The sequence below is a fragment of the Poecilia reticulata genome, chromosome 11 (assembly GCF_904066995.2).
Source record: "Poecilia reticulata chromosome 11, P_reticulata-male-v2, whole genome shotgun sequence".
Lineage (NCBI taxonomy): Eukaryota > Metazoa > Chordata > Actinopteri > Cyprinodontiformes > Poeciliidae > Poecilia > Poecilia reticulata.
The window spans coordinates 21515989-21530207 of NC_088840.1; the positions used below are offsets into that span (position 1 = coordinate 21515989).

The 14219-nt window shown below is 39.6% G+C and overlaps 2 protein-coding genes across 2 annotated transcripts in view; both read right to left on the minus strand.

Moving 5' to 3' along the window:
- Positions 1–14219, minus strand: part of LOC103460877 (uncharacterized) — a 106415-nt gene that overhangs the window by 84049 nt on the left and 8147 nt on the right. The window lies entirely within an intron of this gene.
- Positions 3997–14048, minus strand: LOC108166693 (uncharacterized). Its single transcript, XM_081612493.1, has 2 exons — positions 13521–14048; positions 3997–5879 (listed from the first exon to the last, which is right to left on the minus strand). The coding sequence occupies exons 1-2, from the start codon at positions 13735–13737 to the stop codon at positions 4348–4350; spliced, it is 1749 nt and encodes a 582-aa protein (XP_081468619.1). The 5' UTR covers positions 13738–14048; the 3' UTR covers positions 3997–4347.

Sequence of the window (14219 nt, forward strand, 5' to 3'; positions counted from 1 at the left end):
AGAGCCTCTTAAGCTTATTGCCATTTACCTGCTATTTCATGCCGACTAGCTGATTGCTGGTGCTGCTCTGACAGAAAACTCATTAAGAGGTCCGACCTTTAGAGGAGCTGTCAGAACCGACTGGTATGGAGAGTGGATCAGAATGTCACTCTAGGATTAAATCGTGTTAAATAGTTGTTAGTTATTTTCAGATCACAAAATAATATCCAAATCAATTTTACTTTTACAGTTATTTCTAAGTAAAATCAACTATATTTAACTTCAATTCTATTTAATTTTTGAGGTTTCTTTTTTATTATTTTATACATGCAAAAGTTAAAAGACTTACACAATTTACAAAGGTATGCCAATGCTATATAGAGAGAATAGCAAAGACAGGACAGAGACATGGGATCACAGAAACATAACTGCTATAAAATATAATAATAAATAAAAAGTCGCTCCAGGAAATCAACCCCCGTAAGGCTGCAGGCCCGGACAACATCCCAGGGTGAGTACTGAGGGACTGTGCACTCCAGCTGCTTGAGGTGTTGGCAGACATCTTCAGCACCTCACTGTCATGGTCACCTGGGCCCACCTGCTTAAAGACCGCCACTATTGTCCCCGTCTCCCAAGTGCTCCACAGTGACGAGCCTGAATGACTACAAGCCTATACCCTTAACATTGGTAGTCATAAATCACATCAAGGACTCCATTGACGTCGCTCTGGACCCCCATCAGTACGCCTACAGGAAGAAGCTCCACTGCTGACGCCATTTCATCAGAGATCCATGCAGCCCTCACCCACCTGGAGAGCAGAAACTCCTACATTCGTCTGCTGTTCCTGGTTTTCTCCTCAGCCTTCAACACCATCATCCCACAGACCCTGGCGCAGAAACTCTCCTCTCCAGGACTGCGTTCCACACTGGGGAACTGGATTCTGTACTTCCTGACCAACAGACCTCCGACTGTCAGGATCCACAACACCGTCTCCTCCTCCATCACCCTCAGCACTGACTCGCCGCAGGGCTGCGTGCTGAGCTCCCTCCTCTTCACTCTGCTGACATTTTACTGCTCAGCAAGACAGCCCAGCTGTCATATAGTAAAGTTTGCCGACGACAGAGCAGTAGTGGGATGCATCATGAACAGTGATGAGTCCAAATACAGAGAGCAGGTGGAAAACCTGGTGCAAAGAAAATAACCTCTGCATCGACGTGAAGGAGACCAAGGAGACGGTGGTGGATTTCAGAAGGGACAAGAATCGTCTTCAGCTCCTGTACATCAGAGGGGCAGCTGTGGAGGTGGTTTCCAGCTACAGGTACCTGGATGTGCACATATCCAGTGACCTCACCTGGAGTACCAACACCTCCTGTCTGGTCAGGAAGGTCCACCAGCATCTCTACGTCCTCAGGAAGCTGCAGAGACCTGGACTTGGGAGCTCAGTCCTGAGGAGCTTCTATCGCTGTGTGGTGGAGGCCGTTCTCTGCACCTGCATCACCATGTGGCACAGCAGCTGCACTGCTGCTGAGAGGACGGTTGTGCAGAGGGTGGTCAAGGCTGCACAAAGGACTGTGGGGTGCAGCCTTTACTGTAGATTTCTTGATCTGGGACCTGAGTACAAATTTTGTACCACAAACTATCAAGGTGGTATGACAATAAAAATTCTTGAATCCTTGAACAATTTGAGCATTGAGTAATACACTTAGCATGCTACAGATAAATTGTATTTAATTTGGTTAATAATTATTGCACCATCAATAAATAACTTGAAAGCAATGTTCTTAGTTGCCAGAGGAACACAATAACGTCTTCATCACCTCGTAGGTTAAAACTGATGAAAAATGAGGATGGATGCTGTCTATTAAAATATTCCTCGCCATCTTCCATGTTCAGTTTTCTTTACACCACTATTTACCTGCTACTTTACCTGCCATTGAAAGTATTCTTAAACGTTTGTTGATCTGCAGCTCATGTGACCAAACCAGCCGAGGAGAAGAAAAGTTAAAACACTCAACATTGTCTTGTACACAACCTCTAGTTGGGTGACCCCAAGATCAGTGTTTTTCAACCACTGTGCCGCGAGTGATCGTCAGGTGTGCCGTGGAAATTATCCAGTTTCACCTACGGTACTGTATTTTTCGGACTATAAGCCGCTACTTTTTTCCTAAGCTTTGAGCCATGCTGCTTATAGCCCGGTGCGGCTTTTCTGTGGATTTTTCTTCAACCACCAGGGGGCTCTTTAGCAGGAAGGGAATCATTAGAAGTCAAAATTGTAAATCAAAGAAGTATGTACTAATTTTCATTTAGAACAAGCACATGCTACCAGCAGGTACAACAGAGAAATGTTTTCAAACTCATATGATGCAGCTTGTAAGTTGAGGGCTGTCAATTTGGCAGTACAGGAGGGAAATAATGCCGCTGCACGTCAGTTCGGCATGAACGAAACCATGGTTCGGCTTTGGAGTGCTGCGTCCCTAATATATCCAGCAGTTATTAGGATGCAGCCCTATGCTGGGTCCTTATGGAAAACCGAGAGCAGCAGAGATACCAGCGGCTTATAGTATTGTGCGCTCTGTAGTATGGTAATTGGTCTTAAAAGATTTTTTCAAAATGAGTTAATTATCTGCAAATAATTCCATCTTCGAGCGTCTCTGCTGTAGTAGTGACTAGCGCCGTAATCATGTCATTTTCTCACCACTAGATGGCAGTAGGTACAGAGCATTTTACAATAAAACAAGAGAATTAGTGATGCATAAATATTACAGGTAGCAGTGAGAGCATTGAATCTAGCAAGACTCTGACGACAGTGATGGAAAAAAGACGAAGCTCAGCAGTAGTTAGAAAGAACATGGGTCCATTTCCCACAACATGTCTGTGTGAAGTGAGCTTCTCCAGCCTGGCTACTATAAAAACTAAAAACACAGAGAGAGACTGAGAGAGTATCTTTATTTACATTTTTGGTTGGTGGTGTGCCTCATGATTTTTTTAATTAAAACAATGCACCTTCGCTCAAAAAATTTTGAAAAACACAGCCCAAGATCACTGGGTTTTCTTAAAGGATAGAGTCTCTGAGAACAGTTTTTAAAACATAGCCAGTGTTTTCAGTGTTTTGAGCTGACTGTCCAGGAATGACCAGAGGTATTTAAAATTTGCCAGTTTCAACAGGTTGACCATCAAGTGAAACTGGAATTACTTTGTCATTCAATTCGCTCTACATCCTTAAGAAAATGAAAAGGTATGGTGTTTGTGAGGGAATTTATATTTTATAGTACCAATAATGCCAGAATTAATAATAAATAATAAAGACTTAATGGTATTCTGATTTAGTAATGTAATTATATTAGTTGTGTTACCACCCCCAAGCCACTAGAGGCAACATTTTCCGCATTCTCAAACCCAAAGCTTGACAGGCATGGGGCAAGGTGAGAATTAATCTGTTAAACTCACTGAAGATGAATACATAAACTAAAAGCTGGATCACAGACATTTTTACAAGCATATTTGTGAACCTGGCTCTTTATTATTAAATTGGGTATAATTTAAGATCTTTGTATAAGTTTTCTTCAGGTTAACTTAGAAAGTGAGCTATTATTGTTGCAGGTTAATTTTCTAAACTACAAAAAAAGTAACTGTTAGGGATGCTCAAAAATGAAAAATTGGAATGATATTGATATCCGATAGTAACATTGATGTTATGGAAGATTTATCAATATTTAATTTTATTTTATTTTTTTCCTATTAATCGATTAATTGTAAGAATAACTGATAGATTACTCGACTACTAAAATATTCGTTTACAACAATCCTAATGGAAAAACGTTCTATGGCTTTTCACCTGTATGAATCATCATGTGCTGAGTTAAACTAAAATTGTGACGAAAACTTTTTCCACAGTTCACACATAACGGCTTTTCACCAGTGTGAATCATTATGTGGCTAGTGTTGGGAATGGAAATCCTGATCGATGAATCATAATTTGTATTGACACACGGAGCATAAAATCAGCCAAGAAAAGCATTCAGACTTTACTTATTTTATTCACTTTCAGCGCTGAAAGGAGACGCTTTTACCATTACATCCGAGAAGAGTTTCTAAAAAAGTCTGTGTAGTGTCTGAGGAGAAAGAGGAGGGTAGCTGATTATATGGACTGAAGACACTCCCTGAAATCACACCATGTCTCTGTGGCCTGGGAAAACGTTTCTTTTTCGTGAGAAATGGACCTTGGTGTCTAACAGAATCAAACATGTAACTTTTTACTATGGGCCTTTGTCTACCAGCGTGTGACTCTTTCTCGACTTTGGTTAAAGCGTCTCAACACTAGCTAAATACTGTTTGACTAAAAAAATTTCTACAGGTCACACATGAAAATTACTTTTCACCAGTGTGAATAATCATGTGACGAGTTAAATTCTGTTTATGTATAAAACGTTTTCCACAGTTCCCACATGAAAACGGTTTTTCACCAGTGTGAATCATCATGTGCCGAGTTAAATCCCGTTTTTCACAAAAACTTTTTCCACAGGTCACACATGAAAACGGCTTTTCACCAGAGTGAATAATCATGTGCTGAGTTAAATTCCATTTTTGACTAAACCTTTTTCCACAGTTCCCACATGAAAATGGCTTTTCACCTGTGTGAATCATCATGTGCCGAGTTAAATCCCGTTTTTCACTAAAACTTTTTCCACAGGTCACACATGAAAATGGCTTTTCACCTGTGTGAATCATTATATGGCTAGCTAAATACCGTTTTCGACTAAAAAATTTTCCACAGGTCACACATGAAAATTGCTTTTCACCGGTGTGAATAATCATGTGACGAGTTAAATTCCGTTTATGAATAAAACGTTTTCCACAGTTCCCACATAAAAATGGTTTTTCCCCAGTGTGAATCATCATGTGCTTAGTTAAACTCTGCTTTTGACTAAAACTTTTTCCACAGGTCACACATGAAAACGGCTTTTCACCAGTGTGAATAATCAGGTGCTGAGTTAAATTCCATTTTTGACTAAAACTTTTTCCACAGTTCCCACATGAAAACGGTTTTTCACCAGTGTGAATCATCATGTGCTGAGATAAACCTTGTTTTTGACTAAAACTTTTTCCACAGTTATCACATTCAAACGGTTTTTCACCAGTGTGAATCATCATGTGCTGAGTTAAACTCTGTTTTCCACTAAAACCTTTTCCACAGGTCACACATGAAAATGGCTTTTCACCTGTGTGAATCATTATGTGCCTAGTTAAATGCTGTTTTCCACTAAAACCTTTTCCACAGTCCACACATGAAAATGGCTTTTCACCAGTGTGAATCATCATGTGCTGAGTTAAACTAAGTTTGTGACGAAAACTTTTCCCACAGTTCACACATGAAAATGGCTTTTCACCAGTGTGAATCATCATGTGCTCAGTTAAATTAACTTTGTGACGAAAACTTTTTCCACAGTTCACACATGAAAATGGCTTTTCATCAGTGTGAATCCCCATGTGACGAGTTAAATTCCGTTTTCGACTAAAACCTTTTCCACAAGTTTCACAAGATAATGGTTTCCTTCCTTCCTGATTGTGTTTCTCAGCTTCAGCAGCTTCCTGGAAGATGACTTGGTTCCTGTTTGGTTCTGATTCAGTTTGGTACATCTGTTCATTAACAGGAACCACCATGTAGGTATCAGTCTCCCGTTTTAACTCAATCTGTTCTTCACCCTGACTGCAGTAAACTTCTTCCTCTTCCACTTTTATCTGCTGGTGTTCTAGATCCTCCTGCTCTTCTTTTATCTGTTGATCTTCTGGTTCTCCTTGTTCTTGTTTCACCTGCAGAGGTTCTGACTCATCCTGGTCCGGATTGAAGCTCCTCTCCTGGTTACATATCTCCTCCTCATAAATATTATGTTGCAGGCAATCTAGATAATAAAACAGAGGAAAATTAACAATTGTTGATTTTATTGAAGTAAATGAGAAAACAATTTCATTGTTTGGGAGAGAAATCACCAGATAAACTTGGGTTCCCCAATTGCAGTATTCTGATTGCTGATTACAGATTTTTAAAAAGTCTGACTTGTCAATTCCTGTTTTGACCAATAATCTGGAATTTATAAACTAATAGAAGTTTTTCTGGATCTCTTGTTAGTTAGGGGCATGCCATGGCAATGCATAAGGAGAGCTGCCTCCATGCATTGCACGGCAGGCACCTATTGTTCTACACCCAATAGAATGTCTCTTTATTATTGATTATTTATTTTTCTTCCGTCACAGTTAATGCGGCTCGTACCGCTGCGTGCCCATCCACAAAAGTGGAATCAAAGCGTGCAGCTCGATGCCCAGAAGGGAGCCATTATTTTTATTGGGGATCGGAGTTATGACTGCGACGTAAAAAGCGAAAAACGAGCGAAATTTCCAACTGCCAAAACACAGAGTGTAACTGACACCAACTGCCGCTTTTTTCGAGTGAGAAACGGAGTGGAATTTTGACCCCAAAATAATTTTGAAATCGCTCTCATGGCCGCAAAACTTGTACCATTGGTATGAAAGTTGGTCATGTAATCGCACTGAATGCCTGCTCCGGTAAAATGTTTTCAAAATTTTGCTAGGGCTTACGGTTTTCCTTCCAGGTGCTTCAGAGCAAAGTGATGGGACAAGACTAACTGACGCTCCTCCCCAGTGTTTTACATATATTTCTGAAAAATGTTTGAGCTCCGCGCACACCATATTTCTCTCATCACTGCAATTTACTGTGAATGACCTGCAGATATGAATCACGGAACTATTTGAGACGACAAATAGCCCTTTCATACGCATCAAACGGGTTTTGGATCGACCTTACGGATTCTGAACGGGAAGGAGTCGTTCGGACTGCTTTTTTCATTAAAACTGACTGGGTGTCTCATAAAGTTAGATAAAGTCTCACACACACACAGCAGTTGGCAGAGGCTTAATCGCTATAGCAACAGAAAACATAGAAAGCAGAGCTGCTGGTTTGGACTACAAAGTCTCTGTAGTTCTAAACATGGCAGAACACTTTAATACAGAGGACAGAGAAGAAGGTCAGAACTACAACATGGTGGAACACTCAGTTAATATAGAGGAGGGCTGAGCTGGCATTTAGAGCTACTTGCTGTTTTGGTCATTATATAGCTGGATTAACCAAACCACTGTTACACATTGGATTAGTGTGGCCATTTTAAATGAAGCATACTAAAATTTTCAAAATAAAAGCCTAGACATTTTTCACATCAGGTAATTGCTCTTTTGGACTTTATGTGACTGGTTTAAACAAACCACAGCTACACATTGAACTAGTACGGTCATTAAAATAAAGCTTACTAAAACTTTCAAAATAAAAGCCTGCCTATTCCTCTTACATCTTACATACAATAATATTTAGCTTTTTTTATGGGTTTTTTCCTCAGGATTGTGAACTGCCTTGCGCACTCAATTATTACAATTATTACACTCAATTATTACAGAGGAGGGCTTAGCTGGCAGTTAAGAACTACATAATGGTGGAACTCTGAGTTACTACAGAAGGAGGGTGAACAGAATGTTATAAATACATACAGGGCCGAATTTTCTGGGCACTATATAACTGGTTTAACCCAACCACTGTTATACATTGGATTAGTGTGGCCATTTAAAATTAAGCTTACTGAAAATTTCAAAATAAAAGCCTGTATATTTCTCTCAGGCCTTTATTATGTTTTTCTGTTGGGTTAATGCAGAGAGAGCTACAGATATAAATTGCAGTACTATCGGAGACAAGAAATTGCCCTCTTATATGCTTCAAATGTTTTTCGGATCACTCTTACGGATCTTGAACAGGAAGGAGCTGTTTGGACTGATTTGTTCAGAAAAACTAACTGCTTCAAACAGTTAGAATTCAATCTCTCCCTGTGTGTCTCACTCACATGATAGTTGAGCTAGCTGCTCTTTAGAACTACAATGACTTATGGTCAGAACTACAACATGGCAGAACTCTCAGATACCACACATTAGGGCTGAGCTGGCATTTAGAACTACTTGCTGTTTTGGGCATTATATAGCTAGGCCATTAATCCAATGTGTAACAATAATGAAGCTTACTGAAAATTTCAAAATAAAAGCCTTGACATTTCTCACATCAGGTAATTGCTCTTTATGGGACTGGTTTAAACAAACCAAAGTTGCACATTGAATTAGTGTGGTCATTAAAATGAAGCTTACTGAAACGTTCAAAATAAAAGCCTGCATATTCCTCTCACATCAGTGCACCGCCGTAGGCGATGCAATAATATAGCTTTTTTTTTCACCTTTTTTTTCTCAGGATATTAGCACAAAGAGTAGCACTTCACTGCCCCCTAGTGCATTGCCTTGCGCAGCACACACACACAGCAGTTGGCTGAGGATTATTTACTATAGCAGAACTAAACACGGCGGAACTCTCAAATAGCACACATTAGGGCTGAGCTGGCATTTAGCACTACTTGCTGTTTTGGGCATTATATAGCTGGACTGTTACACATTGGATTAATGTGGCTATTAATCCAATGTGTAACAGTAATGAAGCTTACTGAAAATGTCAAAATAAAAGCCTTGACATTTTTCACAACAGGTAATTTCTCTTTTGGGCTTTATGTGAGTAGTTTAAACAAACTACTGTAACACATTGAATTGGTGAGGTAGTTCAGGGTTTCCCCCAGAAAACTCGCTAAGCCCGGTGGTCGGGGTGTCGAGGCGGTCCACCGGTGGTCCACCAAGTTTTTGTATTAAAAGATGTTAAGTTGACAGGAAATGTAAAAGTATTAATTTCTAATTATATGGTACGGGAAAACGACTTCAGTGAAATGCTATTTAAACCCACAACTAGTCTAAAAACAACAACATGTTTAATCCAAATCAAGTCAGCGGCTCCATCAGGCCTCAAAGCGCTTCAGGTGCCCCATAAATGCTAATATTTTAACACAGACCACAGATACATAAATGTAACATTTGTTTATTGAGATTATCAATGCTGTTAAATTTTATTCAATTGTTTAGGTATAAATTAAAAGATTTTAAATTGCTTAACATTTAGATCCAAGATTTTAAGGAGCTGGCAAGTTTACTTTGTAAAACTTCAAAGAACAATATTCATAGTTAGATTGTTTTGTTACCATAGCAACAATCTGATGCTGTGAATTTAATCTTTTAATTTACACAAATTAGTAAACTGCGATTATAACTTATTGCTTTTTAGGCTGGACCAATTAAACTACTCCCTTCTCCCATATTTCACTAAATCTAACACAGAAGCTGTTAGAGGTGCTGATATTTTAGCAGCAAGAGGGGCCCCTAAATCAGAGTATGCTTAAGGCCTCATACAGCCTTGGACCGGCCCTGTAATCTGCTGCACTATGCAGAGATGTGCAACAAACAGGAGATTTAATTCAATGCTGCTAATGTGGCTTCAGTAGCTCTTCCATTTCGTGTCTGTTGAGTTTTTAATAATCTTCACAGAAACCGTTTTGGTTGGTCGAGTTTATGGGACGAGTTTCTCAGATTTCCGTGCGGCCGCGCGCTTTAACTCTACGTAGACAGCGCATTTGATATGGTTTGATGCATCGTGTAACCGGAAAAATAATAATAAAAATTATAATAAAATATAAAATTAGTGTGATGCGTGACTCCGAGGAGAGCCTGAAAGCTCCTCACCGGGCTGAACCTGCATGATGAGGTTAGCGCTGCTCGTTATCCACAAACGCTCCGGCCAACCGGGACCACAGACATAAACTTTACAGGGAAGACAGACAGAGCCACACGCTGGGCAGCGAGGTGAGATGTAAACGCCGCATATAATTGTTCGTTTACAAAGATAAATCATTCTCACCGCTCCACAACACGCACCTCTGAATTTGCTACAAGTTATTCCTACGGTTCGCATGGAGCTGCACAACCAGAGCTAACGCGGCGGGTTTTAAACTCTTACCTAGAGTTCTCCAAAGGATCATAATTCCTCACAGTAGGTTTATGTAAATATCCATACAGGTCAGCCTGTGTCCAGTTTGAGTGAAAGGAGACGCGCGCGATCCCACTGAGGTAAAGCAGCACGCGAGGCAAAGCGCAGAGGGGCCAGCTGTGTGATTAGTCCGCGCGCTGTCGGGTTTAAATGCAACTATAAACCTATCTATTATAAACCTATCCCTTAGGAATAAATCTGCTCTGCTAGTGAAATGCTAGGAGCAAAAGAGACGCTTGCAGCCCTGCTTTAAAAAAAAAAAATATATATATATATTTATATATATATATATACATTTTCCTAGAAACGTAAACAAGCAACGCTTAGCCTGGCGGCGGGACTAGTAAAGCATGGCGGGCCGCCAGGCTTATAATACACTCTGGGGAAACCCTGTAGTTAAAAATAAGCTTACTGAAACTTTCTAAATAAAAGTCTGCATATTCCCCTCAGGTTAGTGCACTGCCGTAGGCTGTGCAATAATATCAGCCTTTTTATGTTTTTTTTCCCCCTCAGGATAGTTTGCACAAATGTTAGCATTTCACTGCCCTTGACTAGCACTAGCCTTTTACCTAAAGTTAGCTATTAGCTGATTTTCTCATTAATTAGACATCTTTAGTATACTGAATGGAGCAAGTAAAATTAAAACAACATGGTCCTGTTGCTCCACATGCTACTGCCAGCATTTAGGATAAACTTAGCATATTGGCTAATTTTAGCTTATGCATTAATTTTAACATAATGAATGGTACAAGTACAGCTTAGTCATCATGCTTCTGCCTCTCCACAGGTTATTGACTACATTGCAGCTTTCTTTAGCATTAATGCAAATTTTTAGCATCATAACGCTGGGTCAAAGCCGACGGGCACACTTTGGCATGCCCCGTAAAATTTCTGCATGAATTTTCTAGTTCTTTTTAATAGGTTTGATTCCTGTTTTGGGTTGAGTGAAGTATAAAACTAAATGTTCCTCTAGCGGGTTGGTGAATAATAAGAATAAGTTCTCAAGAATTTATAAACTAATAGGAGTTTCTCTGGCTCTCTTCTTTGTTCTAACTAATAAGTAACAGTAAATAGGATGAAATGACAACAGTGGGAAGGATCTGGCAGATATTGCAAGATAAGGCACAGACATGGAGCCAATGAAAGGCAGTGATAATCACAAAGTGATTTATCTGTATATCTGGAGTGTGATCTTATCTAAGAGCAAGTCCTTGGAAGTGCTCTGCTCCACAGTCGCACGGATGTCGTCAGGAAGGGAGCTAGGACTATAAGAGTAAAGATTGTATCTTATATTGAATGTTCTGAAAGGGCAGGTTGTGCCAGAATGTATTGATAAAACCCATTAGACTGTTAAAATATCAATAAATTTTCCTCTCTTGCTCTCAGTGAAGGCAGATGCTTTTTTTTCCTCTGCTCCCTCTCTGCCCTGGCCTGCTCTGTTTTTGTCCTGTCTTTTTCTGTACTTTTGGAGCCTTTCTTTGCACATCCTCCAAATGTGCAAAGATCCAAATGGATCTGGTCAACTGGTCTCTCAATGCAATGGATCAAAATTTCTCGACAAGAAGTCTGGGCACAGGAGAGCCCTCTTGTCCTGTGGGGACACATCCAGCAGGATTCACCTTGGATTTATTCATAACAGGATTTCTGCTGTTTGGAGCTTGTAGATTCCTGAATTATCGACAAATTTGTGACGGACTTGGCTGAACTAGCAAACCGACTGTTGGTGTGGACAGAGACACAAGTTGGATGTGAGTCTTGCTGAGACTTGCAGCCCAGCTGAGGACTGAAAAACTCACTAACAGGATGGAATCGATCTTGGAGAAGTTGCTAGTTTCGGCTCAGTGGAACGATTAAACTAATCTGGATAAATGGGAACTGAGATGTAGCAGAGATACTTTAGGGAAGATTGAAATTTATAATCTACCCAACCTAAGACTTTTTGTATCTGAATTGGCTTTCCTGTGTTGCCTTGGAAGGGCTGCATATTTCCAATCTCCTGGAAGATATGTAAACATAACGCTCCTTCCCACCTCACCCCCTCCTGTTTCCATGCAGCTGTGGAGCTGAGCGTTCCCAAGGACATTCCTTGATAACATCTTATCAGACTTCTGCCAGGAGGCTGAGCCACATGGTTTTATGGCCTTGTGACGTCACCGCCTTCATGCATGTCTTTGTTTTGTCTGAATGTTACCATGTGGCCTAATGTGTCCTTCCCTCTTTTTATTTTGTTAGAAACTGTTGTGACGATCCCCTCCTGTCCAGTAGGTGTCTCTAGTCCTCTACATGTTTTTTCTTGTTTGTTTTCAGGAAGCAGGTAGATGGGCTGTTAACTGCACACACCGGCAGATGATAAAAGTAGGAACTGTACAGTTCTCACTATTTAGAACAATATTAGATTAGTTTTTATATTATTATGCAATGAAACTCCTATTATTGCAACCCAAAAACGAAATTAGAACAAACTTAAAATCCAGAAAAAAATCTCCCAGAACAGGAACATTTAGCTTTTGTTATTACTTAGAAACTGTGGAGTACTCATCACTTGTACAAATTTAGAGCATACTTAGAAAGTCCAGAGAATATTTATACTTATCTAGCAAGCCAGAATAGGAATATCTAGTTTATTTACTTTGGATCAACATTTTGGACTCAATCTCAGCTGCTGAATCTCTCTGAAGCTAGAACTCATGTGCTGGAAAACAGCCGATGAATTACATATTTTAGGCTACACATTTATATGTACATATAAATATAACATGTATACACATAATGGATACACACATGGATATTATATATTATTCAATATTAATCATTATTTATGTGTTTGTATATTTATAAATATATATATTGATATTACTAAATAATTTATTTGTATAATGCTCATCATACATCAATACTTTATTCCTATTGTATTGTTATCCACACAAAGCATATTTAAATATGCTTTAATATGCATCAATGCAATTTAAAAAATACTTTAAAAATACAATTGTTTATAAATGTAGCTTTAACAGCTGTTTGAATAAGGTTTCCAGTAATCAAAAAGCGAGTTATGATCGATTAAATGCCATACGTCATTATGCCTGCCGAACATGTAAGGCTGAGTGGAGTGGTTGACCTCTCCAAGATGGCCGCCCTAAATCTCGTCAGCGACAATAGACCAGAGCGGTCCATGAGGCGTCTATCCTAGACTAGAGCATAAAAAGCTACGGCGGGCCAGATTTGGTTTGCTTTGTTTAAAACCATCGCTTTGCAGCCTTTATGTTTAGGATCGTTGTCGTGCTGGAAGGTGAAACTCTATTCAAATGTATTTTTCCCGTTTTGCAATGTAATGTAATTATGTAATTCATGTAGGAGAGCCATAAAAAAATTAAACAGCTGAAGTCACTGGCTCTAATTTATCTTTACAAAAATGAGCTATTTTTACAGCATAATTGTCACGTCTGTCTTCCTTTATTAGATTAGTTAGATTAGTAGCTGTTCCTTCAGAAAGGAACAGCTACTAAAATGATCCTCATACAGAAAGCTTCTACATTTAGACCTTAACTTTCATCCAATCGCTGGTGTTTCCTACCTATCCGGTGTAAAATAATCCGGGGAGTCCGGGAGAAATCCAGCAGTCTGCGCTGATCATCCATCTCTTCCTCCGACTTGAAGACGATTCCTTTAAACTCTGTTAATGTTTCTTCAACAGGATTAACTACACATTTAAACTGGATTGAAGACATGTTTTTTGTTTGTTTGTTTGTTTGTTTTACAGAAACACTCGAACATTTAACAGAACAAACCATGAGCCATTATCTTCCTCTTCCTCCCTTGTCGTTTTCTTCTTTTTCCTTTTCATGGCGGTTGGCAAACAATTTACAGGTGCATTACCGCCACCTTCCAGATTGGAGTATGGATCAGACGTTTAACTATTATAATCGCCCCATAACACCTGTTCTTTTTAGGAAATTAAAAATACTGCTAACAACTACATCCCCTGATGATCTCTGAAACAATTCTCTAATATATAACTTATTTTTATTTCTACTTAAATCTCTAAGTAACACCTCTCTTTCCCGAACATATTTATTACATTCTAAGAAAAATATGCTGTACTCTTTCCATCCATCCATCCATTTTCTTGCACCCTTGTCCCTTAGTGGGGTCGGGTGGGTTTCTGGTGCCCATCTCCAGCTAACGTTCCGGGCGAGAGGCGGGGTCACGTCACCCTGGACAGGTCACCAGTCTGTCACAGGGCTGTACTGTTTCTAATTTTCCACAATAATTA